This window comes from Pseudophryne corroboree, chromosome 3, assembly GCF_028390025.1.
Source record: "Pseudophryne corroboree isolate aPseCor3 chromosome 3, aPseCor3.hap2, whole genome shotgun sequence".
Taxonomy (NCBI): domain Eukaryota; kingdom Metazoa; phylum Chordata; class Amphibia; order Anura; family Myobatrachidae; genus Pseudophryne; species Pseudophryne corroboree.
The window spans coordinates 716,520,114-716,547,939 of record NC_086446.1 but is presented as its reverse complement, the minus strand read 5'-3'; the positions used below and the strand labels follow the sequence as shown (position 1 = coordinate 716,547,939).

At 44.6% G+C, this 27,826-nt stretch overlaps 1 protein-coding gene across 4 annotated transcripts in view; it reads right to left on the bottom strand.

Moving 5' to 3' along the window:
• ZRANB1 (zinc finger RANBP2-type containing 1) overlaps positions 1-27,826 on the bottom strand; it is a 100,060-nt gene that overhangs the window by 17,497 nt on the left and 54,737 nt on the right. For 2 of the 4 annotated variants that reach the window (XM_063962162.1, XM_063962164.1), the window contains exons 2-7: positions 15,735-16,568; positions 4,056-4,243; positions 3,531-3,684; positions 2,843-2,914; positions 2,565-2,763; positions 2,181-2,301 (exon numbers count right to left, since the gene is read on the bottom strand). In XM_063962162.1, the coding sequence (XP_063818232.1) occupies positions 2,181-2,301; positions 2,565-2,763; positions 2,843-2,914; positions 3,531-3,684; positions 4,056-4,243; positions 15,735-16,527 (1,527 nt within the window). In that variant the 5' untranslated portion in view covers positions 16,528-16,568. Of the gene's footprint in view, positions 1-2,180; positions 2,302-2,564; positions 2,764-2,842; positions 2,915-3,530; positions 3,685-4,055; positions 4,244-15,734; positions 16,569-18,507; positions 18,638-27,826 lie in introns of all 4 variants that reach the window. The other 2 variants (XM_063962163.1, XM_063962165.1) reach the window with 2 other exon arrangements.

Genomic DNA, 27,826 nt, shown 5'->3' with positions numbered 1-27,826 from the left:
CATCATATATGCTTAATCCATTGTTGGTCATCCCTATACTGAACTATGACACTCTGAATATTGCAGTAGTCTGCACATGTGCAGCAGCACATCAATTCAGATGTCGCATCTTCCTGCAGACTCTGGGCCCTAGTGCCCTGAAAGTATAACACACTAGCTGGAGTACCCGGCTTTGCCCGAGATTTTAAGAATGTCTGTTTACAAAAATAAATGTAAATATTAAACACACAGTATAAATAACATTGTAGATAGCTGAATACCCGTGCTTTGCTACAGGAGGAGGATGGTAAATTAGAATGATAGTTGTTTGTTAATTTACGTTGGTTGGAGATCTAGTATATAGGCATATCTTGCTTCCCTGACACACTTTGTGCAGTGGCCGGACCCCTATTTGGTCCCCCAAGGGACCCTGCTCTTCCCACTATACAACTCTCAGAGTGTGGCTTCCTGCTGCCTCCATTCCCCTCCTCACATCATGTCAGTGCCCCTGTGAAATTATCAATTTTTTCACAGTTTATTATATAGCGCAGCACATTACATATCTTCTGATATACTCTGTGCTGCTGGGGGACTGTACTTCCACTATATAACTCTCATTGTGTGGGTTTGTGCTACCTGCGTTCCCCTCCTCACATCATGTCACTGGCCCTGTCACATGCAGCCCTGTCATCACTGACATATTATGCATGTCCTGATATAGTCTGTGCTGCTGTGCCACCCCTAGGGGTGCTAGTGGTGTGTTACCCCCACAGTGTTTGTTCCCAGAGTGTAAGTCATATGTGTAGCAAGTTTGGTGTAAATTGCTCCAGGCATTCCAGAAATACTCAGTGCTGCTTCCTCCCGCTAGGGGTGTCTCCCCCCACAGTGTCTGTTACCAGATTGTAAGGCATATGTGTACCAATTTTTGAGTACATTGCTCTAGCAATTCTGGAGTTATGCTGTCTCCTGATATAATCTGTGCTTCTGTGTCGTGGTCCCCCCCCCCCCCCCCCCTTAGGGGTGCTAGGGATTTTTTTATTGTTTTAGTTGCCTCTGCCGTATTTTAATACGCTCGTATGTAAAATTCCACGATCTTCGCTTGTAAACTGAGGATTTGTATAGGACAGTTTTCGCTTTTAGTAGATAGGAGATAGTGCAGAGTGCTGCTCTTCCAACAAGAACTACATGTGTGGCACAATCACATTTAGTTGCATGAAAAGCTTTAATAAGACGGATAAAACAATTACATTTCACAGTGAAATGTGCTTATTATTAACAGACTTTTCCACTGAACAATTATGAGATGAGATTGAGCTGCACATCCAATAAATCCACACACCTAGTTATGCAATCGCTTACAAATAATGGGCAATCAAAATTAGCAACTACATATATCTAATATCGTGTATTAGACTGTATTATTTTACATGGTAAGTGTGCCACACAGGATAGCAATATTCTGAGCTCTTAAGAAACAGGATTACATTGCAAAATAAACACTGTCCTGTCCTTACGGCCGGGAGTGCAGGAGCAAGCGCAGAATCTGGGGTATTTAACACTTCCTTCCATCAGACTAGTCACATTCTTGCTGGAAGCATAATCCTTTTGTATGGGTGTGTTACATTCATGCAAGATGTGTCAGTAATAGGCTAAGTAACGGCGGTACTGAGGAGAGCGGGTATTTGAATGTTGGTGCCATATATTAAAGTAACCTGTGGTTCCCTGACAATGGTGGACCTGCAGGCTCAGGAAGGAGGTCATGGCAGCACTTGCATGATCCACATAGGCTGTCTGCCTTCTCTGAACTGAGCCAAGAACAGAGGCAAATCAGGAATCTCCATTTCATTCATCTCCTGGGTTTATGGGACAATCTTTGCAGGAACCTCCACCTACCACTTTTCTACTGTAACTGCCCAACCCGCCTACTCCTACAGCAAGGCAGCGTTGGCGAGTGGTAAAGTAAGTGCGTCACTCGGCCTCTGTATAGCAGAATGTGATGATGGTGTAATTACAATTTTAGAAAGGGCAGCACATTGCACCCGGCCCCTGAATAGGAGTTGGCATTTGTGGATTTAGTCAGTGTTTCTAAACTGATAGATGTAGTTACCATACAACTACCCCTGTAAACAAACCTTGACTGCCAGGATCTGCCTGGTTAGGTTACTTGTCCATACGTCATAGTGACAGCCTCCACTGCTTACCTGGCTTGCAAGTGACAGAATAAAAGCCCAGTCTTCCTGCCACTGTTCCTCTCTTAGAGAGAAATGTAATCCGAAGCTCTGGGAGTACCAAGACTCCCACTCCTTCCAACGGCTGTAGAACCTGTACAGAGAACGCACATATAGTCAGAAACAGAAGGAAAGTGAATATTCCCTATTGGGAAACCTGTAATTGCAGTCACCTGTGGGACTTGTCACACTAGCCTTGTAACCTCAAACAACTGTGACATGCCGCCACAAGAGGGCAGCAGTTACTACTTCCTTGGCAGAAAGCATACAACGCTGACCAGACGTCACAGGACAAGAATGCAGAACGACCATGTGTATAAAGCAAACAAAGGCCGTTCCGGTTCATGGTACATTTACCAGTGGGAGCAGTCGTGGAGGCTGTCGTGTAGAGCCTTCCTTAGCACAGAGTCTTTGTCATAGATGCCCCAGGTGGCTTGTAGTACAGAGTCCAGCAGGCAGTCACCTGCTGTGCGGTTCCAAAGTGCATAAAGTCTGCTGTCCAGACGGGTCCCCAGCTCCAGTGACCAATTAATAATAGGAGATTCCTCCTCCAACTCTGAGAAGGAGAGAAAGACGTTGGATACAGCAGCACAGAGCGAGATGTGACGGGGGATCATGCAGCCGCTTACGCTTACCTTTCTGCACATCACGGTCCAGGACTTCATCAAATAGTTTCTCCTGAACAGGGGGTGGCAGATCCTCTATGTCTGCAAAGAGAAAAGCCACTGGGGTCACTCAGCCCGATAACAGAGCTTTATAGCAGTCGGGCAGTATGAATGGTGTAATGGTTAGCATTACTGCCTCACAGCACTGAGGTCATGGGTTCCATTCCCACCATGGCCCTAACTGTGCAGTGTGTGTATATTCTCCCTGTACTTGCGTGGGTTTCCGCCGGGTACTCCGGTTTCCTCCCACAATCCAAAAATATACTGGTAGGTTAATTGGATTCCAACAAAAATTAACCCTAGTGTGAATGTGTCTGTGTATGTGATAGGGAATATAGATTGTAAGCTCCACTGGGGCAGGAACTGATGTGAATGGCCAAATATTCTCTGTAAAGCGCTGCGGAATATGTGTGCACTATATAAACAACTGATAATATTTATAGCAGTCCTACAACGGGGGGGCTTTCATTGGGCGACACAACAGCTATGTAAATTAGGGTGGAAGCCAGTTACTAAACACAAGGAACTCTTACACCAGCATTTCCTATTAAAGGGTAGGATGCTGCGTTCCCATTTGCCCAGAATCCCAAAGCAGTTCCACCACTGTAAGTAGGCAGCAAGTATGCTTACACCAGTCCCACAGGGGCTGGATACCTACCTGCAGGTAGAGTGAAAGTCACCAGGTCTGCCAGGAAGTAACAGGCAAAGTCTCCCTTCCTCTGGTGCATGGAAGCTGCAATCTCCCTGCGGATTTGCTCGGTAAGCTCAGGACACACCATGGCTGGGATACATTTGGCTGCATGCTGAGACACCTACAAGAATTAAAACCATTTTGAGACAAAAATATAGAGCATTCGCCCTGAGGAAATCTAGAATATTATGCTTGCACAGGAAATACATTTTCAGAAGGGCTTTTACTCTAGCTTCTGTAAGAGCACAACAGCGTTAATGCATAAGTAATGGCGTGCATTGGGAGCGTTTCATGAAATATTTAGCACGTATCAAATATTGATACATATTTACATGAAACGGTGTAAACTGAAAGCTCAGCACAGTTTAACGCTGCGGCCAGTGGGCGTCACATGGCTGAGGGCTCTGTGCAATAGGTAACACACAGGTATAAACGCCAGGGATGGTAGGTGTGAGTGCAGGGAGGAACGGAGAGACGACCCTGCCTGCTCACTTCTGTCAGAAGTATGGCCAGCATGTCCTGCCTCTGGAAGCGAATAGACAGGTGCACCAGAGTGTAACCCACATCAAAGGCCGACGGACGGTTCAGAAGACGAACTTCATCGGCAGAGAGCTGACGGGCAATGTCTCCTCCTGACGTCTTGTACGCTTCCACTGCTGACAGATCACCTTCCACAACACCTGGAAGACAGGACGCACAACTTCAGACCATAATGTATAAATATCATTGTGTTACCATCTACTACAGGAGCAGCTGACCCATGACCCATACAGGTGTTACACAGTACTGACGATCCCACCACCAGTGGCTTCTACTACAAGGAATCCTCAATGCATGGACCATAGGAGCACGTTCATTACAAGAACAGTCAGAGCTCTTACGGGTCTATATATATATATATATAAATTAAAGTTCGCTCCACTAAAATCTATGATTTGGATGGCATTCTTGGTCAGGAAGAAGAAAACATCTTAATGGTCACAGGATCTGAAATGAACGCAGCATTCTATCACACAGACATTGGACTGTGCTTTAGAATACTTTAATACAGTCACCAACTACTTCCCTGTGTAGCTACAGTACAGTCTCTCTATTGAGGTTGTCTAACTACGTATCACATTATAAGGCCCCAACAGCAAGGTGTCTCGGCCACTGTGTGGGGATGGTACCATGTTAGAGACAAAGTCCTTCTAATACCTGTACAATGGCAAGCGACATAAGCGATTTTACCCCCAAGGAATTCTCTGTATATGTAAGAGTGAAGCCACTACAAGTCACGTTAGACTTCATGATACTGAAAGTCTATTACTCTACAAGAGTCTTCTGATGAGGGTACAGTTGTCACCTGCTGAGACCACCGTTCTGTGGGCTGCCCAGCAACAGAGCCAGGAACGTCACTGCAAGGCCAAATATATTACCTAGAACCCAGACAGGCTGTGTCCAGCCTATAGGTGACCGATGCATTACATTGATGTGCTCCGCATAATCACTGAAGGCCTGCAGATCCAGGAGGGAGACTGGTGGAGTCCTGCTATCGGCCACCCTTTCATACCACAGTGAGATGAAACATGGCCGATATTCTATAGATGCACAGTATAAGTAAAGCTGGAGGCCATAATTCCAACGCTTAACACTTTACCATCTACTATAACTGCCGCTTCGCGAACGATAAATCACGCAGATATGGTTAATTTACTAATGGAATCCAAAGTGGCTAATAGGAACGGGAACCTTTCAATTTGCCGGCTGTCAGGATCCCGGCGGTCAGGATATTGACGCCGGAATCCGGACAGCAGACAATTCTTGGACTCTTTGCACTCACCCTACAAGGAGACTCACTGCACTCACCCCGCTGCCGGCATTCTGGCGGGTGGGATGCCGCTCTCGGGATATGAATAGCCGGCATCCCGCCCGCTGGTAAATCATACCGATTCCATAGGACCATTGAAGTGACATCTCACAGAAAGGTTTCTTCTGTTTAAGATGGAGCTTTCTCAGTTGTAGAGGTTGCTGTGTACGCCTTATTACACATATTGGACTGCAGTACCTCTCGCCAAGCAGGAACCATGCCCTGGTGACCAGAACAAGCCCCATTCATGTAATAGGATATCATTCCTTCAGTGTCCCCCTCAGGTTGCTGCCTACGCTAACTATAGGAGGTCCCCTTTACCTGCCTGAAGATCACATTAAAAACAATAAGTAAAAGGAACTACCAGAAAGGCAGTGAAATGCTATTTCCATATAGTCATACTACAGTATGTACAGCACGTACAAAATAAAATGTAAAAAAAGTAATCTTAGGGGTCAATCTAATTAGGTGCAAGTTGCCATTTTCTCAGCAAATTCGTACTGCAAATTAATTTTGCAATCCAATTGCAAACTTGCATTGAACAATCAGAGGAAATCCTTAGGGTAAGAAAATGTAGGGAAAAGCTTTACGTGACGGCAAAAATGTCAGGACTTGCCTCAGAACCCCTTTTTTCTCCAAAAATACCCAGGGAACGGATAGAAGAATGTAGTGTAGAATATGGTGTAGTAGGTTTCTATGGGGGCTGCTCTGGAACGCAGAACTCTGCCCCAGTAGTACCATTATCTTCTCATATCGGCTACACATGGCAATATGGATCCGGCAATAGGTGTTTGCACACGCGTGGTTGACGATCGCACATGTGCAGCAGTGTGACCGGCCCCTAACCAAACAGAGCACTCACATTAGTGATTACTTTACTCTTGCATATCGCTTGGTGTTGACAAACCTTCATTTCTAATTGCAACAATAAGAAATTCTGTTTATCGGAACCAAGTCCCGATCCGATCATAATCGTGCCCCTTAACAGCAAAATGCCCCCCACTGGGTGCTACAACTCTACACCTTCATGCAATCTCCTATGGGTGTTTGCGCAAACTCCAAGCCTCTACAATATGCGGCCCTCCAGCTGCTGTGGAACTACACATACCAGCATGCCCTGCCACAGTTTTGCTGATATAGCATGCTGGAAGGTCTAGTTCCAGAGCAGCGGGAGGACTGCATGTTGAATGCCCCAGCTTTAGGGTATCCACAGGCCAAGGAATACAGTTTGGACACCTTCCCATTGGGCAACTCCTCTCCTGACCCCACTGTGATTACACTTCTCACATGTTCTGGGATCAAGGGAAATGGTCAGTAAAGATAGAACGATTCCAGTGTGTACCCAGCCTTACACAATGTACGCCTCTTTATAGCATCTCAATAGCACTGTATAAGTTGTAATGAGAAGAAAAAAAAACAAAAAAAAAAACAGACATTAAGGGGGAATTTAATTGTCTGTGAAATGCAGTAATTTTTCAGGGATTAGCTTTTCATGCAAAAGTGTTTTTTCACTAGTATGCGCGCTCGCGTTTTTCGACTTACCCAATTGCAATTGTGCAAAAACGGGATTCCCAAAATAATTATTGCCGGCAAAACCAGAGACTGCCTGTACTCCAAAAAAAGCCAAACTAATACAGGTATAGGTTAACAATATAGGGGTGTATTAGTGGTCATAATAAAAGTATTTGGGGTACCTAAATTGGGTCAAATGGCTGTTAGGTACATTTTTTTTTTTTTTTATAGTTAAAAATTATAGAAAGTGTTTTTCAGCAAAATAAGTGCTATAAAGGGGTACATAAAAAAAATGGGTATAAGTATATATTTAGGTCATTTTAAGCCTCTTACAAAATGATAAAAAAAAAAAGAAAAAAAAAAAGAAACCGATGATAACTCCCACCTGCACGCCTAGAAACACTTGTGCTACTCATAAAGCGCACCAAATATACTGTTCCCATACCTTGTACCCCAATTTCCATCAGGTTGCACTTTTTCACCCCAAAAATAAATTAAAAACTAACTGCCTAATAAGACATTCAGGGGGTGTCACAGGGGTTCTGTACCAAATCCCAACATTTCTACCTTAAAATAGGTATTTTCCACAACATTTCACCTGCGAAAAGAAATTTGTATTAAACCTATGGAGAATTATCGCCAGTACTTTTCGGCAGACAATTGAATTCCTCCCTAAGATTCAATTACTTTTTACTCCATTATACAGTATGTGTTGTAACAAAGTATGGAACAATGTACTTTTGCAGAGTTTCTGGTAGTGATCAATACTTACCGTTTGTTTATAATATGGCCTATTCATGGACGGATTTAGATTAAAAGACTGCATATAAAAGGGGATGGATAACGTGCGACACTAATGATTGGAAACACAGACCACGCATGTGTGACAGCTGAAGATATTTTGGATAAGAGTCTGACCCAATGCCGGGAATATTTCCCAATGCCCAGGAGCCCGGGACGGATGACGAGAGAACAGTTTACACTGAGAAGAAAAGCCAAATGCAGAGTCAGGGTTTGGACTGCAGCTTAGAGATAATACATTCTGAAGGCATTGTCTAAGCAAGTGTTACTCCCAGGACATCATCTGCAGCAACAAGACTAACCACTGCAGCCAGAGGTAAACTAGGCGTTAACGTTTTACCCTTGATGCTCTCCGTTTCTCTTCAGTTTCAAGGAAAAAAAAAAAAAGTATAAAATGATTTGGATAAATCCCAAAAGAACAGAATTTACTGTTTCTACAACTAGGGCTCACTCGGAGATCTCTCATTATCATCATCCGTTATTTATATAGCGCACACATATTCCGCAGCGCTTTACAGAGAATATCTGGCCATTCACATCAGTCCCTGCCCCAGCGGAGCTTACAATCTATATTCCCTATCACACGTACACACAAACACATTCACGCTAGGGTTAATTTTGTTGGGTTCCAATTAGCCTAACAGTATATTTTTGGGGGGGATTGTGGGAGGAAACCCCACGCAAGTACGGGGAGAATATACAAACTCGACACAGTTAGGGCCATGGTGGAAATGGAACCCATGACCTCAGTGCTGTGAGGCAGTAATGCTAACCATCACACCATCCGTACTGTCTCCTGCTCCATGTACTTGCGGATATCCAAGCTAAATGGTGAATAGGCCCCAAGGTTCCTGCTGCTTGCAATGCTTCCAATGGTGGCAAATTGAATTGGGCGCTATGTATGGAGGGAGCATAGGGTTTTTGCTAGACGAGGGGGGCAATCATTAAACTTACTTTATATCATACAGTTTAAGGGTTATGTACCATTAAGAAGTGATGTTATAGAAGATTACAAGGGAACAATTATTATAATGATCGTAAAGACTAACTGAACGCTGCCCGCAAAATGTATTTATTCCTTCATTTAAACCCCCCCCCCCCCAAAAAAAAAAGGTGTAGTAATGTTTTCGGTCGGATTTATATAAATAGGCTATAAAGGTTACAAAAGAACCGGTCTGTAGGGCATTACAGAGTTAATTAGACTCATAAGCTACAATGGGTTTGACCCCAGAGAAACACATAGGGGCTGCTATTGCGATCAGATACCTGCTGCGGTTCCACCCCAGATACATACTGGGGACACTATACATTTACCGGTGTCTTCTGAGGTTAGCCTGCAAATTAGGTTTCATAAATATGACCCAAAAATAAAAATACAATGACTCATTTTAATGTGTCGTCCCCCCTTTTAAAATAATGCCACCAGCAAAACGGTAGACTTCATGTATACATACCCTGTACACGTGTGTAGTGGATATCCTGTGATGTTAGCATGTTACACAAACTCCCCAATACACCGCAGCGGTTTTGCACTGACGCTTCTCATGGCGGTATAGGACAAGAGCGCTTTATTTTCCATCTTAAAATACACTAACATTCACAGAACTAGAATCGCCCAGACACATTGGGGATTTGGGATGGGGGTAGCTCAAACCCTCAACATCTGCATGAGTAAACTCTATAAAGGCTGCATGCAACATTTTCAGAACTTCATCGTTCCCAAGTGAGCAGAGAGGAGCATTTCCCATTTACTTCAATAGGGTCAGCACAGAGCAATCTGAGCTCTATGAATGCCAGAGCTTTGCCAGATCGTGCCTGCGACATTGGCCTGCAGCTGCCCTAGCACCAAGTAATATTCAGTGACAGCACAAAGTAACCATGTGGTGGCGTTGCCTATAACCCAGCTACGTGAATGGAAGAAAAATGGCAGCACCTGTGTGTAGGTAGTGAAACAAACATGTATGTGCCAATTCCTGCAGACCCCAATCCTGATAATGAACTAGATCTACAATTCCTATTGTATCACCACTCCAGGTTAAGGTTGCGGGGTGAGAGTTAGGTTTAGGAACCCCCCTGGGGAGTGTTAGTGTTCGGCTGCAGTGGGAAGGGTTAAGGCTAAGCTGCGTGAAGGGGAAGGGGGGGGGGTAGATTCAGGCAACAGAAGGGGAGTGCTAGGGGGGCCGAAGGGGACGGAGGGGGGGGGGGGGGGTAGATTCGGGCAAGAGAAGGGGAGTGCTAGGGGGGGGGGGGGGGGGTAAGCATACTTACCTTCCTCTGTCAGGTTTCCACTTATCAGGATGCTGCGGTCGGTATCCCGACCGCCAGCAAATCAAACCCTGCCAGGAATAGAGATACTACAGGTTGAGTATCCCTTATCCAAAATTTTAAATCACACATTTTTGGTTCCGCTACAGAGATAATGACACACATACATATTATATTATATAGCTGTATAATATATCTATATATATATATATATATATATATCTCTCTATCTATCTATCTCTCTCTATATATATATCTATATATCTATATATCTATATATATATATATATCTATATATCTATATATCTATATATCTATATATCTATATATCTATATATATATATATATATATATATATATATATATATGTTATTATCTCAGTAGAGGACCCAAAAATGTAAGATTTTGAATTTTGGATAAGGGATACTCAACTAGTATCATATTATAAAGATGACACATTTTCAGTGACAGAACTGGTGGATGACCCCATCTGTGTAAGTGTACGGCTGGGTGGACACACATACCTGAAAAGCCAGTCAGTCATATTTAGGAGTCAGATGGCTCTATTAAGGAGTCAGGAAAGGTGTGAATCCTTTGACATGACTCAAATGTTAGGTGTGGACAGTCATTTTTAGGCATGTGAAGGCCTGAATGTATTTGTATGGCCACTGATCTACAATCAGTAAGATGCAGGATCACCCATCCAACCAGGAACCAGGGTCTACATGTCCTGCAAAAGAGACAGTAACACCAGATAGCCAGGAGCCAGCATCTACGTGTCCTGCAAGAGAGACAGTAACACCAGATAGCCAGGAGCCAGGGTCTACATGTCCTGCATAAGAGACCGTAACACCAGATAGCCAGGAGCCAGGGTCTACATGTCCTACACAAGAGACAGTAACACCAGATAGCCAGGAGCCAGGGTCTACATGTCCTACACAAGAGACAGTAACACCAGATAGCCAGGGTCTACATGTCCTGCACAAGAGGCAGTAACACCAGATAGCCAGGAGCCAGCATCTACGTGTCCTGCAAGAGAGACAGTAACACCAGATAGCCAGGAGCCAGGGTCTACATGTCCTGCATAAGAGACCGTAACACCAGATAGCCAGGAGCCAGGGTCTACATGTCCTACACAAGAGACAGTAACACCAGATAGCCAGGAGCCAGGGTCTACATGTCCTACACAAGAGACAGTAACACCAGATAGCCAGGGTCTACATGTTCTACACAAGAGGCAGTAACACCAGATAGCCAGGAGCCAGGGTCTACATGTCCTACACAAGAGACAGTAACACCAGATAGCCAGGAGCCAGGGTCTACATGTCCTACACAAGAGACAGTAACACCAGATAGCCAGGAGCCAGGGTCTACATGTCCTGCACAAGAGGCAGTAACACCAGATAGCCAGGAGCCAGCATCTACATGTCCTGCACAAGAGGCAGTAACACCAGATAGCCAGGAGCCAGGGTCTACATGTCCTGCACAAGAGGCAGTAACACCAGATAGCCAGGGTCTACATGTCCTGCACAAGAGGCAGTAACACCAGATAGCCAGGAGCCAGGGTCTACATGTCCTGCACAAGAGGCAGTAACACCAGATAGCCAGGAGCCAGGGTCTACATGTCCTGCACAAGAGGCAGTAACACCAGATAGCCAGGAGCCAGCGTCTACATGTCCTGCACAAGAGGCAGTAACACCAGATAGCCAGGAGCCAGCGTCTACATGTCCTGCACAAGAGGCAGTAACACCAGATAGCCAGGAGCCAGGGTCTACATGTCCTGCACAAGAGGCAGTAACACCAGATAGCCAGCATCTACATGTCCTGCACAAGAGGCAGTAACACCAGATAGCCAGGAGCCAGCGTCTACATGTCCTGCACAAGAGGCAGTAACACCAGATAGCCAGGATCTACATGTCCTGCACAAGAGGCAGTAACACCAGATAGCCAGGGTCTACATGTCCTGCACAAGAGGCAGTAACACCAGATAGCCAGGAGCCAGGGTCTACATGTCCTGCACAAGAGGCAGTGTGGCTGTGCAATACTAAGGACAGTGCAGACGTTTGGCTGAAGATTACACAAGCACAGTCTCCTTCCACGTCCTCTCCAGCAGCTGCTGCCCAGGAGACAGAGCACCCAGCTATAAATACACACTGTAGGACTGAGAATGTGTGTATAAACTGGATTCATGATCAAATTAAATATAATCTCCCCCCACCCCTTACACAAAGAGAATTTGAGGGGGGGGGGGGGGGGGGGGGGGCGACAAAATAAACAAAATTTCCCTTTGACAATGACGGGTCAGACTAAGACCAGCATGACAGTGTGTCACAGACAAGAAAAGAGATGATTATTAAAATAAATGTAAAAGCATCCCACACACTCAGATGCCTGGCTCCACTGAATGCTTTGACATGACTCAAATGTTAGGTGTGGACAGTCATTTTTAGGCATGTGAAGGCCTGAATGTATTTGTATGGCCACTGATCTACAATCAGTAAGATGCAGGATCACCCATCCAACCAGGAACCAGGGTCTACATGTCCTGCAAAAGAGACAGTAACACCAGATAGCCAGGAGCCAGCATCTACGTGTCCTGCAAGAGAGACAGTAACACCAGATAGCCAGGAGCCAGGGTCTACATGTCCTGCATAAGAGACCGTAACACCAGATAGCCAGGAGCCAGGGTCTACATGTCCTACACAAGAGACAGTAACACCAGATAGCCAGGAGCCAGGGTCTACATGTCCTACACAAGAGACAGTAACACCAGATAGCCAGGGTCTACATGTCCTGCACAAGAGGCAGTAACACCAGATAGCCAGGAGCCAGCATCTACGTGTCCTGCAAGAGAGACAGTAACACCAGATAGCCAGGAGCCAGGGTCTACATGTCCTGCATAAGAGACCGTAACACCAGATAGCCAGGGTCTACATGTCCTACACAAGAGACAGTAACACCAGATAGCCAGGAGCCAGGGTCTACATGTCCTACACAAGAGACAGTAACACCAGATAGCCAGGGTCTACATGTTCTACACAAGAGGCAGTAACACCAGATAGCCAGGAGCCAGGGTCTACATGTCCTACACAAGAGACAGTAACACCAGATAGCCAGGAGCCAGGGTCTACATGTCCTACACAAGAGACAGTAACACCAGATAGCCAGGAGCCAGGGTCTACATGTCCTGCACAAGAGGCAGTAACACCAGATAGCCAGGAGCCAGCATCTACATGTCCTGCACAAGAGGCAGTAACACCAGATAGCCAGGAGCCAGGGTCTACATGTCCTGCACAAGAGGCAGTAACACCAGATAGCCAGGGTCTACATGTCCTGCACAAGAGGCAGTAACACCAGATAGCCAGGAGCCAGGGTCTACATGTCCTGCACAAGAGGCAGTAACACCAGATAGCCAGGAGCCAGGGTCTACATGTCCTGCACAAGAGGCAGTAACACCAGATAGCCAGGAGCCAGCGTCTACATGTCCTGCACAAGAGGCAGTAACACCAGATAGCCAGGAGCCAGCGTCTACATGTCCTGCACAAGAGGCAGTAACACCAGATAGCCAGGAGCCAGGGTCTACATGTCCTGCACAAGAGGCAGTAACACCAGATAGCCAGCATCTACATGTCCTGCACAAGAGGCAGTAACACCAGATAGCCAGGAGCCAGCGTCTACATGTCCTGCACAAGAGGCAGTAACACCAGATAGCCAGGATCTACATGTCCTGCACAAGAGGCAGTAACACCAGATAGCCAGGGTCTACATGTCCTGCACAAGAGGCAGTAACACCAGATAGCCAGGAGCCAGGGTCTACATGTCCTGCACAAGAGGCAGTGTGGCTGTGCAATACTAAGGACAGTGCAGACGTTTGGCTGAAGATTACACAAGCACAGTCTCCTTCCACGTCCTCTCCAGCAGCTGCTGCCCAGGAGACAGAGCACCCAGCTATAAATACACACTGTAGGACTGAGAATGTGTGTATAAACTGGATTCATGATCAAATTAAATATAATCTCCCCCCACCCCTTACACAAAGAGAATTTGAGGGGGGGGGGGGGGGGGGGCGACAAAATAAACAAAATTTCCCTTTGACAATGACGGGTCAGACTAAGACCAGCATGACAGTGTGTCACAGACAAGAAAAGAGATGATTATTAAAATAAATGTAAAAGCATCCCACACACTCAGATGCCTGGCTCCACTGAATGCACTTTACAGAGCAGACCTGTGAGTCATCTGGCTCTATTTATAGAGGCCCCAGTCACTGCATGCAGCACAGACTCCGACCACTGCTCAACAAAATCATTGTGCCTCATTTTCCCATTCTCTCGGAGCTAGCACATTACGTGTGGTAAACATCCGCAGGTCTTTCAGCTGAAACATCCAGCGCCCAAAACCTATTGATTCCGGCCAGACGTTCCCAATGAACCCTCCCCGGTGAGCAGAGGCGAGCTGGCGGATGATGAAAAGCAGTACACAAGCTGCACGCCTCTTACAGAGACAAGAACAGCTAAAGCAGCTGCTTGGCCTGTACAATATTATCATCATCATCATTTATATGGCGCCACAAGGGATCTGCAGCGCCCATTACACAGTACATAATAAAATGAGCAAACAAGAAAACAGCACTTACAGTACATGACAAAATAGGACAGGTATAGAAAACCCGGGGTTAGGTGCTATCAAAGGGAATATGGAGTATAAGATAGTGTAAGTAAGAAAAGGAAAGCCACATGAGGAGAGAAGTCCCTGCTCTTGTGAGCTTACAATCTAAAAGGTGAAGGGCTGACAGACCAGAGTGACACAGAAGGGGTAGACCGTGAGCATAGACAAGAGGGTTAGGAGGAGAGTTGTCTGGGTTTGGCGAAGAAGTGGGTCTTGAGAGCCCGATTGAAGTTTTGTAGAGAGGTGGAAAGTCGGATGGGGAGAGGTAGAGCATTCCAAAGATAGGGAGCAGCATGAGGAGAGACGGCGTGCATTAGCAGAGCGAAGAGGACGGGTGGGAATGTAAAGAGAGATAAGGTCAGAGATGTAAGAGGGAGAAGAGTGGGTGAGGGCTTTGTAGGCGAGTGTGAGAAGCTTGAATTGGATTCTGAATGGGAAGGGTAGCCAGTGAAGGTCCTGCAAGAGAGGGGATGTGGATGTAGTACGTTTGGTGAGGAAGATGAGCCGGGCAGCAGCATTGAGGATAGATTGAAGTGGGGAGAGGCATTTTTGAGGGAGGCTTAGGAAGGAGAACCGGCCATTAGGACCATTTAATCTAAAGTTTAAACAGTGGTCTATATAAAAAGCACTATTTAAAAAAAAAAAACCAACACGTTCCTGGTTTCAGGTACAAACTTAAGATATAGGCGAGAGTGTGTTGGGGTGGTCTGGCTTGTGGATTACGCTCTATGCATAACAGACCTGATAGCACACACATTTGAAGTGATTACATATTGGAGCCGATTGGTTGGTGCGTTATCACCTTGCACTTATCACTGCTTTATCACTTCTCCAGGCTTAATACATCTACCCCATTGTGCAGCCTTACAGTACCTGGATCAGCTGTTACTAAGGAATAATAAAAATGTTAGCTAAACATATACAGTTGCTACGGTTACGAAATAAATATTCATTTGAGATCAACTTTTATTTTAGGCCCATTAACTCTTAATGACAAAACAAGACCATTAAACATATTACTGGACTGTAATTTGCTCAGTCTGCAAAAGTGGTATCTTGGAAGATGCTTCACTTACCCACACATGCATTCAAGAACAGCCAGTCCGTCTTCCTCATGCGGTTTTTGATCTGCTTAAGCTTTTTGAGGTCCAGTTCCAGCTCATCCTTGCTACCCACTGCCCCAGCTAGCTCAATCCTTTGGAAGTCCATCTCGGAATCCCTCTTGGACATGGGTGGCGATCGACGCTGGCTGTTGCTGCTGCTGCAGCCACCTCTCCAGCGAGCGCGGTCTTGCTCGTTAATAATGGAGGATGCCTCGTCAGTATTTGCCAGCTCTATAGCGTCCATGTTGTTGGGGGTGGGGTGGTCACACACCACGCATTTCTTTGCTTTGGCACAGTTCTCGTACGTGCAAGCAGAGCAAGTCCAGTGCTGGCCCTTTATGTTCAGTTTATTGCGGTCATTATATTCCTCGCACGGGTCGATGGGGCTGGGAACGGAGCGTAAACCTGATCCAGAGGACTGTGGGGATTCTGTGGGGCTACGTGTCCTGCGCTGGGACAAACACTGAGTGCATCGGATGGCCCTAGGCCAGTTCAGGTAGGTACAGATGTGACAGGACCACTTACTGCTATTTTCCATGCTAAATGAGGACTTTACACGTGGCCTGGCGCTTGAATCAGGGCAAATTAAAGGACTCCCTCCGCCTCTTTCTATAGTACCCACATTGGGGGTGCTGCTTTTGAATGGTTCCTCTGTGATTATGGCACCGCTGGGTCTCTGGGCACGACACATGGTACACTTGATTGCAGACGGCCAATTCTCGTAAGTACAATATTCGCAAGCCCACTTTATGCCATGCTCAGTCATCGTAACACTCCCCAGAATGGATGGCTGTATCTGTCAGGAAGCTGGAAAACAAAAAGAAACAAAAGTACTGGTGAAAAGGTGAACGACGGATAAAAGTTTTTCACGTTAATTGCTCCAAGAAAAGGAAAAGAAAAAAAAAAGGAAAAAAAAGTTACATATTCAGAACAAGTATTCCCCAAGAGAGAGTTTAAACATTACGGACCCCTCAGTATACAAAGCACATGACCACACCAAGCACTTTAGAATCCAGGACATGTAGGTTATCCATGTAAGAGGTTATCTCAGTGCTGGCCACAGCTCGGTAAATGGCCCATGTACTAATTATCCACCACACCCAATACTAATTACCCCTGATCATTTAACCACTTGCCTGGCATGGTTGCATCAGATGCAACCACACCAGGCTGGGTTTCCTCAGAGATGGTTACATCTGATGTGGCCAGTCAGAAGCGCCCACTGTGTGGCTGCTGGAAGATAATCTTGCAGCAGCTGCCACTATCAAAGGGACCTCCCAGCCCCTTCTCCTGCTACTCTCCCTCCCCCATCGCCCTACCGTGCAGCAGATAACTGCTGATCGGGAAGCCCAGTGGCACCCCCCACCCTGCAGCTGCAGAGGTTAGCAGCCGCCGAGGAAATGTAATAGAAGGTGTCCTTATCTTGCCTGTGTACACCCAATGGCTGCAGAGAGAGAGGCAGCCGCGACATTTAGGTTTGCGATGGGTGCAATGTTCCCATCAATTGTCTGAAACTTTTTCTATCGATGCTTCCCCAATGTTTATTAAATAATTTTCAAATTAATTTTATAAAAGTGTTTGATATGTTTTAAATAGATGTTCTTAACCGAATTCAATCATATTTATACCTGGTTGTGTAAGGAGTATTTGGATTTTACATATTGGGGCACCTGCACCAGATGTGCCAGTGCTGCCCCTAGCAGACCTGTACCCCCCTCCCCTCTCTCTGCTCTCCTATGCTGGTTTGTGCCATTATATCTGGAGGTTCGTCGTGAAAGTATCATTGTTCTCAACCAAAACAAACGGAGAATCTGAACCATCATATGAGGAGAGCAGCAGAAATCTGCTCTTCTCTCCAGTTTGTGTCACTGAAAATATGACACTTATTATAAGTCTTGACAAGACCCAGGGGCCTGTCAGTGCTCCATCCCACATGCTAATCCATCAGTTAACTACAGGCACCAGGAATGTCGACCTATCATTTTGGTGCCAACAGATGTCCCAATTATGCCCACGCTCAGTGACCCAGAGAGCTGGACCTTGACAAGCCTCCTGCTGATGGCACACTGGGAATTGGAATATACTGTGTCTTACAGCGAGTTTGAATTACTCTGAAATGCATGTTAAATTGCTACATAGGTTGTACCACTCTCCCGAGTATTCGCACAACACTCGGCCAGCTTTGTGTAAGCTTTGCTGTTGGAACTGCAATGAAGTCGGTCAGGTCTTCCTCGTTTGTTCCTTTGTATTGTCCCCCACCTCACCCTAATTCAACCCTTTTGGAAAGAAGGGTGATCCCTGCAACTTGTGTGGCTTTAGCTTAGTACTGGAAAACTTCACTCTCCTCTTTATCTACAGTGGTTTTGAAGGTGCAATTCCACTTTGACATAGTACCCAGAAGAGATCCCTATTCCACATCTCTTTCTTCCCCTATAATGCAGCGACTGTTAGATGCCATACCGATTGCATCTGCCCGACCCACTCACTTACTTTAAATGAAAGGTAACCATCCCTAAGATGCTTTATCCATCATGTGCAGTCTCTCCGTTGAGCTGTCTTGTTTGTATTGCTGCATATTGTACTGTTTAGCTCCCCATGTGATACCCCCTCCCCTTTTTATACCCCCTTGTCCTTTTTGTTTCAATAAAAACTGTAGATGTAAAATTAAACATTTTATTCTGCATTCAAAATGCATCTAACTAGAAATGCAAAACTCTAGACCTAAACAAGGTGGGTTCACACATACTTGACCAGCGGCTGACCACGGTAAACACTCCCGATCAGCCGTGATGTGTGTTCTGGCTTGACACGTTCGGGACTCTGTACACACATACGGTTCGGATGGTATGGGGTTCTATGGGATCGGGTGGTTGAACCTTTAAAAATCAAACACTCATAAGATTCGATCCTCCGATACGGGCCGCTGCAGGAGCATTATATGCCATTTATTTGCTAACACTCCTGCATCAGCACTGCATACACACCTAATCAATTAAACAGCCAGATAATTGTATAGGTCTGTAACCGCCTTAATAGCCTATATACAGAACAATGTGGCTCCCACAGAAATGAGCTACAGTACACAAATTTCTGATCATACAGGCAGGTAAGCTGCAGAGTTCCTAATGACCTGTACACAGAAGACCCCCGCCGCCCATTATCCTGAACGCAGAGTCTGCTTTACAAAGGAAAAAAGAGGTGTATGTTATACCCCTATACCGCCATTATATATTTATACAGGAGGCTCATTATACTACTGCTACAAACTAATAAGAGTTAACAAAAACGGAAGGTAAAAAACAAAAAAGTACTTCATCTCTGTAGCCCCCCTGCTGGAGGCGCGCTGGTTACACTGCGCTACTTACGTATCTTCACTGAAGATACGGCATATGCGGGGGTGAGTGTTGTGTTCGGCTGGTCATATGCGGCGAGTGTTAGTCCACAGAAAATTTGCGGGGGACAGAATAGACATATCGCGCGGCGGAAATACAGTAGCGTAAGTAGTACATTTTGTTTTTAAGAAAGTTACGCAAGTACCTTACGTAGCGGATAAGTAAGTTACGTAGCGGGGGCCACAAAGATGAGGAAGGTACCAGACAAAAAAAAATAGATATATAAAAAATAATAAATAATTATTATTAAATAATAATAAATAATAATAAATAATAATAATAAATAATAATATATACACACACACACACACACACACACACACTGTATATACACAAAAAAAAAAAAAAAGTCAGTTACAGAGACAAATGGCGCCATAATAGTTGCAGCGCCTGAAAGTGACTTGTGGGAAGCACAAATATATTTCCATTGTAATATACAAATATGAAGCTTATAAAAGAAATACCCATTAAAGGACGCACACCAACAAAAGCAAAAACTTTGAAGAACTGTTCCCTCCGCTTTTCACCAGTTTGCAGACAGTCTTAGCTGTTATTCATTATGTGCTCTTGTTATGTAATGGGTAGTGTACACCCACCCTATAAGGCAAGGAAACTGCATGAATGTATTAAACTAAGACAGTAACGGTGAAAGGAGGAGATTCATACCCTCCAACATGACCCACCCCACTAGGTACAGAATGCTCTGCTCCTGGACTTCCCTCTTAATTTATGATTGCCATCACCTGTGAAGAAACAGCTCTCTCATCAAATAACTAGTTCAACACAGGTGATTGAAATCATAAATTAAGAGGGAAGTCCAGAAACAGAGCATTTTGTACCTAGTGGGGCGGGTCATGTTGGAGGGTCTGGAGATTCCGCTCCCCATTACACAAGGCTAGTTGGAAGAAAAAAAAGAAAAAGAAAAAAGTTAAATATTTATAACGTTTTGCATTAGCAGACAGCAATAACTGAATGCAAAAGCAAATAAATTACAAAACTTCTTGCATTTTGGGGTAGGGAAAAAAATGTCTTTTGGGATCCAAAAATTGTAAACCTGCCCATCAGTACAGCCATCCTAAAATAAAACATGCTAACATGATCTAATCCAGCAAATGTTAGAAATACAACAGAATGCCTAGCCATTAAACCCCATAAGTGCTTCGAATGATCCATTTAACAAAAAAAAAAAAAAATCCACCTACAGATAAACACTACATAGACAAAAGTATTTGGCCACACCTGTTAATTATTGAATTCAGGTGTTTCAAATCAGACCCGCTGCCACAGATGTATAAAATCTAGCACCTAGCCATGCAGTCTCCATTTGCAAACATATGTAATACAAAATGGGTCATTCTGAAGAGCTCAGTGACTTCAAGCGTGGTACTGTGATAGGATGCCACCTCTGCAATAAGACTGTGTGTGAAACTTCATCTCTGCTGGATATTCCATGGTCAATTGTACGCATACCTGCCTACCTGACCCTCTCCATGAGGGAGAAAATGCTCTGTGCTTGGACTTTCCTGGTAATGTGTGATTGCCATCACCTGTGGTGAGCTAGTTAATTGATAAGAAAGGTGTTCCACCACAGGTGATGGCAATCACACATTACCAGGAAAGTCCAGGAACAGAGCATTTTCTCCCTCATGGAGAGGGTCAGGTAGGCAAGTATGATTGTACGTGATATTATTACAAAGTGGAAGCGTTTAGGAACAACAGCGACTCAGCCATGAAGCAGAAGACCACATAAAATCACAGAGTGAGGTCAATGACTGCTAAGGCGCATGGTGCGTAAAAGTCGCCAACGCTCTGCTGATTTCATAGCGGAAGAGTCTGAACGTCCACTGGCATAAATGGAAGCACAAAAACTGTGCGGCGGGAGATTAATGGAATGGGTTTCCATGGCCGAGCAGCTGTATGCAAGCCTCACACCACCAAGTCGAAAGCCAAGCGTCGGATGGAGTGGTGTAAAGCCCACCGACACTGGACTGTGGAAACGTGTTCCGTGGAGAGACTTATCATGCTTCTCTGTTTGGCAGTCAGATGGGCAACTCTGGGTTTGGCAGATGCTGAAAGAACATTACCTTCCTGACTGCATTATGCCAACTGTGAAGTTTGGTGGAGGAGGGATAATGGTGTGGGGCTGCTTTTCTGGGATTGGGCTAGGCCCTTTATCTTGAGGGAAGGGCAATCTTAATGCTTCAGCATACCAAGACATTTTGGACAATGCTATGCTTCCAACTTTGTGGCAACAGTTTGGGGAAGGCCCTTTTCTATTCCAACATGACTGTGCCCCACTGCACAAAGCAAGGACTATAAAGACACGGTTTGACGAGTGCAGTGTAGAAAAACTTGACTGGCCCACACAGAGCCCTGACCAACCCCAATGAGCACCTTTGGGATGAACTGTAACCAAGATTGTAAGCCAGGCCTACTCGTCCAACTTCCGACCTCATAACTGCTCTACAGATGGAGTGGGCACAAATTCCCACAGATACACTCCAAAATATTGTGGAAAGCCTTCCAAGAAGAGTGAAAGCTGTTAAAGCTGCAAAAGGGGGACCAACTCGAAATTAAAGTATATGTATTTGAATACACTGTCATTACAGCCCGTTAGTGTAATGGTCAGGTGTCCAAATACTTTTGTCCATATAGTGTATGTTCTCACACCTGTGCAATGCATTTTCCTCTATATTGTGTCTTCACATACAGGGGCCAACACAATTATCCCTGATAGCTAGCACAGGGATTTTGTTTCATCTGTTTGGAGGTAGGTGAAACAAAGTCTGTAATAAGTGCGTTTTATTTCACGCCCACATTTACAAAAACATTGTAGGCATCTGGGAACTTATCCCGGATCCCTGTGTTTTCGCACGATAGCGGGTCCATTTTACAGTGAAAAAGGGGCTTTAATTAAATTGCCTGAAAAAAATAATTGGGGGGGGGGGGGGGGGGGGGACTCACGAAAAAGCCCTTTTTTGTTGCAGTAAAATTCACCATGGTCAATTGAATTCCCCCCATCGAGTACTACCGTAGGCACTTAGGATGTTTTCATTGCATACAGATTAGTACACAGTCGCAGATGAGGCTTGATGATACAAGATGTGGGTAACTTTTATCGAACCTGTATTTTGCCTTTACACTGCTGCAATCTCCATTCCAGTTCATCCCAAAGGTGCTCAATAGGGTTGAGGTTGGGCATCTTTTTTGATTTTTTTTTCCAAAAATGCATCTTAGCCCTGATGCGACTAGGATGTACCAGGAGACTGCCGATTATTTTGATCTAGCACTGTATATATCTGTGTGCAGCTGTGTCTCTGAATCTGTATACAAAGTGCTACAGTGGTAGATGCATTTTTTTTTTGGGGGGGGGGGGAATGATGCCCAACGCTAGCACAGTCTCAGAGAACTTGGAGCACTAAGAGGGGTTGTTTGGCACGACTGCAGCAATAATGCACCAGGACACATCTATCATTCCACTAGAAACTAGTGACATCACTGCCGTCCCTAGTCCCAGCCATTTATAACACTGCGATTTCATGAATATTGCTTCAACTCACTTGGGGATGGGGCATTTTATCAAACCTGCTAAAAGAGAAGAAGCAAATCACATTATAGAAAGCACAAGATAAAAGATAGCAAAACTGATTGGTTGCTACTGGCAACGCAGTCTCTTTAGAGGTGTTACAAATCTTCTCCACAGCGTAATGGCGGCCAGACTATTTTAGTTGTATAAAAGACTGTACAAGTATAAAACAAGACACTGCAAACATCAGACTGGGTGGACCAAGCGCTTTGTATCCCAAACAGTTCTAAATACTTTCAGTTTTAACCTGCAAAACAAATGTGCAGACTGTCTGCTGCTTGGAACACTTGCAAAAACCTCAAGTCAAAATATGTATAAATATCCTGAGACCAGCAAGGCTAACGTGTCTATAAACACTGGGCATTAGCTGCCTCTGATCACAGAGACTGCTGCCGTGTCTCACGCGGGTCTCGCCGTCCCTGTATAAAGGGTTAATGAAAAACCATCTAAATCCTAAAGGGTTTAAGGTTTGGGTTTTTCTTTAGACATTTATACAGACCTAGAGTGTAGTGAAACGTAGAGACAGACATCGCTCTGTACATGTAACTGAATAGTTGCAACACTTTCTTTGCTTGGTCTAGTGAAATAGAAGAAGAACGTGAAAACAATAAAGTGCTTCGTTTTAATACATATTATACCCATTTATGATGGTTTTTTAGGCATGACCAGACACACAGGATGCAGTGAATTTGCTGGCGGTTGGGATCCCGGCGTTCAGGATACAGACGCTGAAATCCCGGCGCACCAGGACTATTTCCACTCGTGGGTATCCATGGCGCCCATAGAGTGGGAATAGATGCTGTGGCGGGCACACAGAGCCTGCAAGGGGACTCTTAGCACTCGTCCCGCTGCAGACATTCTGGCAGCTGGGATGCCGCTGTCAGGTATTGACAGCCGGCATCCCTATTGCAGGTAAAATCTATGAAATACAAAACACACTTGGGCTTGCAGCCCACACTGAAATAGCCTCTGGTCCCCGTCTTCCCAGGGTGCCAGCAGCCCAGCGTGACTGCTTCCTCCAGTACTTGGGTACCTAGGGCGGAACATATATGATTTTCAGGTGGTTGGGACCCCAGCGACCGCATGACTAACCACGGCACCCAGACACTGAAGATGCAGACATCAGAGGGGTAAGTATACCTGATCCAGAACCCCAATACTCACCTTTGGGGTGTTAGCAGTCGGTGATCAGACACCGGTCTCTTGAGTGGTGTCGAGATTCCGGTGTCGGTCACATGACCACCAACATCCCGACAGCTGGGACGCTAAACACATCACTTAGGTCTGGCCAGAGAAGCTGCTTTGCATTGGATCAGCCCTTACCACAAGCGCCAGCTGGCATCAGGCCCGGGGAGAATCACGGTGCTCTTTTCTGATCGGTACCATGGGAGAATGGATGAGGCAGACATAAAACTTGGGGCAGTCCTGCCAGTCATCGGTAAGTGGCCTAGTAATGCTGTATCCTTGCAAATGCAAATAGAATTTGGCCTATAATGATAAATATGTCTTTGACCTAAAACACCTTGCAATGGTCAGTAAATACCGTAGACTGGATTCTCCTTAACATTCCCTCTATTATCTCGTCCCACTCCCACTTGTTTTTCAGACAAATTTAGAAATGTCTTTTTATTTCAACATTTCGTAATTGTGACAGCAGCTCATTGCTTTTACAGGGCCAAAGAATTCCTCTGCTACCTCGAACATCTTTAAAATGTAATACAGGATTTATTATTATTAAAATCAATTTGAAATCAATGTTGGACTTGCAGGTCTAAAACACGCATCAATATATATTTTTTTTATCTTTTAGGCGATGTTTAAATGTTAGTCAATGGGTTGTATTCAATTATTTGAACCGCTGCCAGCCAGTAAATGGTGCCCAATAGAGCGATCAGCTTCCGACGCGGGCATTTCACAGCTCGCACTGCCCAGGGATGACGCGCTGCAATGAGCGAAAAAGTGACCCGTTCCAACACTCAAATGGGACTTTCACGGCACACCCATTACTTTGGTTGGGTTTAGCTGCTTTACGCGGCTAAACCAGACCTCTCTGGGCACGATTAACGCAATAAAATGAAACAAGTGAATTTCGCCCCCCAATCTACAGTCACTTTAGACGGGAGATCGGGAGTGATAAACAATTGAATATCGTCCAATGTGTGTTTTAGCCATGTATGCCAAACGTCAATGAAGATCGATTTGAAACTATATAAAATAAATAATAAAATTAAGCAAAATCGACCTTAAGTAAACACACCCTATTTGTCACTCAGTACTTCGGGGAAGATTTATCATTGGGGTGGAGACTCTCACAATTCAACTGTTTTTGTGCATTCCGATGGGTGCTGCTCAACTGTTTTGCCGACGGGGGTGAGAGCAGCAGGTACCCATTACTTCTGTTTGAAATCCACCCAGACAGGCTTTTGGCCACCCAAAATGCCCAATACTTTGCATGTGTTTAGCTGCTTTACGCTGCTAAAAAAAGAAAAAGAAAAAAAAAAGAAAATACATTTGGGTACAAGAAGTATTGAGCACCCGTTGTACTCGTGACCATTGGCAAAACAAGTAGATATCGCCCATCGGGCACCCATTACTTACAGGTGACCATAAACAACTGAATTCCCCCCTTGTAAGATACAGAATATTAGATAGTCTGTTGTACTGTATACCAAATGGTGCTACTTGGTGCAATTTGAGGACAGATGTATGTGGCCACATCTGCAGGAACCCCACCAACTCAGATTCCCGATACTGAAACTCTAGCAAATGGCTTCATCTGCAAATGAGAATGTTCTGCATGCTAGGAAATAAACACTCCAGTCATGCATCACACCTTAATGCAAATGTATATACTTATTCCACAGGCCATTTCTTTAACAAGCCTCTGTCAGCATCTTCCAGACAATTCTGCAGTGGCCAAGCTCATTAACATGAATGGAAAGAAAGCCTTTCAGATGCAGAGTAATGCTGCAGCCGGACCATTATTCTGACCCAGTGCAGGCGTTTAATAGAGGCGATTATTATTGTGCAGAAGGAGGCCAGGACTGACAGTACTCTACAATCCTAAACTATTTTGGGAGTGTGTCACAATGTACTTGCAGACAAGCGCTCTGATCCGAGGTTTCCAGTAAGCAGAGTTTGTGAGAGGGAGGGATGGCAGGAATGATAAAACAAACCCTATCATTACGCAACAACCCTGCCATGAAACCACCCATCCAAAAACAATGTTGATCCATCAGCAATAGTGGGAAACGGTGGTTACATTTAGTCTCTTATGTCACATGAAATCAGACCCTAAACCCAAGTATAACGACCCAACCCATTAATAAAGGACCAGTATAGTAAGCCAAAAAGTGTACAGGTAATGTAATGGATTTATTCTAGGGTTTATTTCATTTACAGGGAATTTTAACCTTAAGGTTTCTCTACACTGTGTGTATTGTGCTTTAATTACTTTGTAACACAAACGGAACTCTACATCCGCATACCTGCTGACGTTTAGTGTACTGCAGTATTTAACTCATACAGTGCCAGACAGATAGGAGATCATAGTACAATATATTTACTTCTTTATATAGGCTGCCCCACTGGAGATTATAATCTATATACCAGAGCACAAGCAAACATATTTATATATACACACAATTTAGTCAGCTGCTAGTTACTGCACCAGTATGAAAGAAATCGGAGCACCCAGAGGACACGCACATAAACAGAGAGAACATACAAACTCCACGCAAATAGGGCCCTGATTGGTGATCAAACTCATGACCCTATGAGACAAATTCTCAAACATGCTACTTGAGAGATATAAGAATATATGCACACATGTACAGGGTGGCCATAATTAAACGTCCCCTATTCAGAGCCATCTGTAGCTTAATCCAGCAGCCATAATGCCCCCAAATTTGATATGGGGACCAATTAGGACATGGGAAGCAGGATTCCATGGCAACATTTTTAGTGTAAAAAGGAGGCATAAGGCGCTGTACAATGTGAGCACAGAGTGACAATGGACAGACATATGAACAAGACTAAACTCTGATGAACAATTCCCTTTATTGTGTTACATTACCTGAGATGTACAGGATTATTGCAGCAACAGCATGACATTCAAAAGAAACATTAATGGAAATGTATCACTGCATGTAGAAAGTCATCAGTATAGTCTACGCAAAGCCATCACACTAATATCCAGATGCGTGTAACTCTATGGAGTAGAAAAGCCGCGAGAACAGAGCTCAGTTATAGTAATTCAATTCAAAATGAGTGATCTGGGGGTAGAACAGAATTTATCCACAGGGTTACATTGGGATATACACGTCCCCATTCAGCCTGGTGAACGTCTTCTGAGAGATTTTACAATTCCTGGCTTAACCATCAAATCAGTAATCTATATGAAAACATCAAAGCCATCCTTGGTTTCAGGAACAGACGATTTCAAGATGAATCAATGTGATTATATTGTGCGTGACGCTTCACTGCAGATTTATGAGAATGGGGCAGATCTATTAAGCCTAGAGAAGTGATAAAGCAGTGGTGCCAGGTGATAATGCACCAGCCAATCACCTCCAATATGTAAATTGCCAGCTAGGAGCTGATTGGCTGGTGTGTTATCACCTTGCACTTATCACTGCTTTATCACTTTGTCAGGCTTCATACATCTGCCCCAATGTGTGTGTTGACACAGTTTTTGCTGGACAGACGTATACAAAGAAATTGAACGTGGCGTCTGACCTACTGGCAACAAGCCCAGTCTGAGCTGCTGCTTCCCAAATATGATACACTGCTAGGCCTCAAACAACGCAAGATAAAATAGACTGTCAAGAAGCGCTGCTCAGCTGGATACAATTGGCACCAAAAACAATTAAGATAATAAAAATCTGTCAATTTATTAATACATACAATAAATTCAGCAGAATGGGTAAGTAGTGCAAGTTCACTCATTCAAAATAGCACATAAAATTACTAAGTGCAAATACTAATTTTGATAACATTAATACATAACATCAAAAGCTGTTATGTGGTTTTCATCCTATATGCCCATATATTGTATGTATTAATAAATTAACGGATTTTTGTATCTT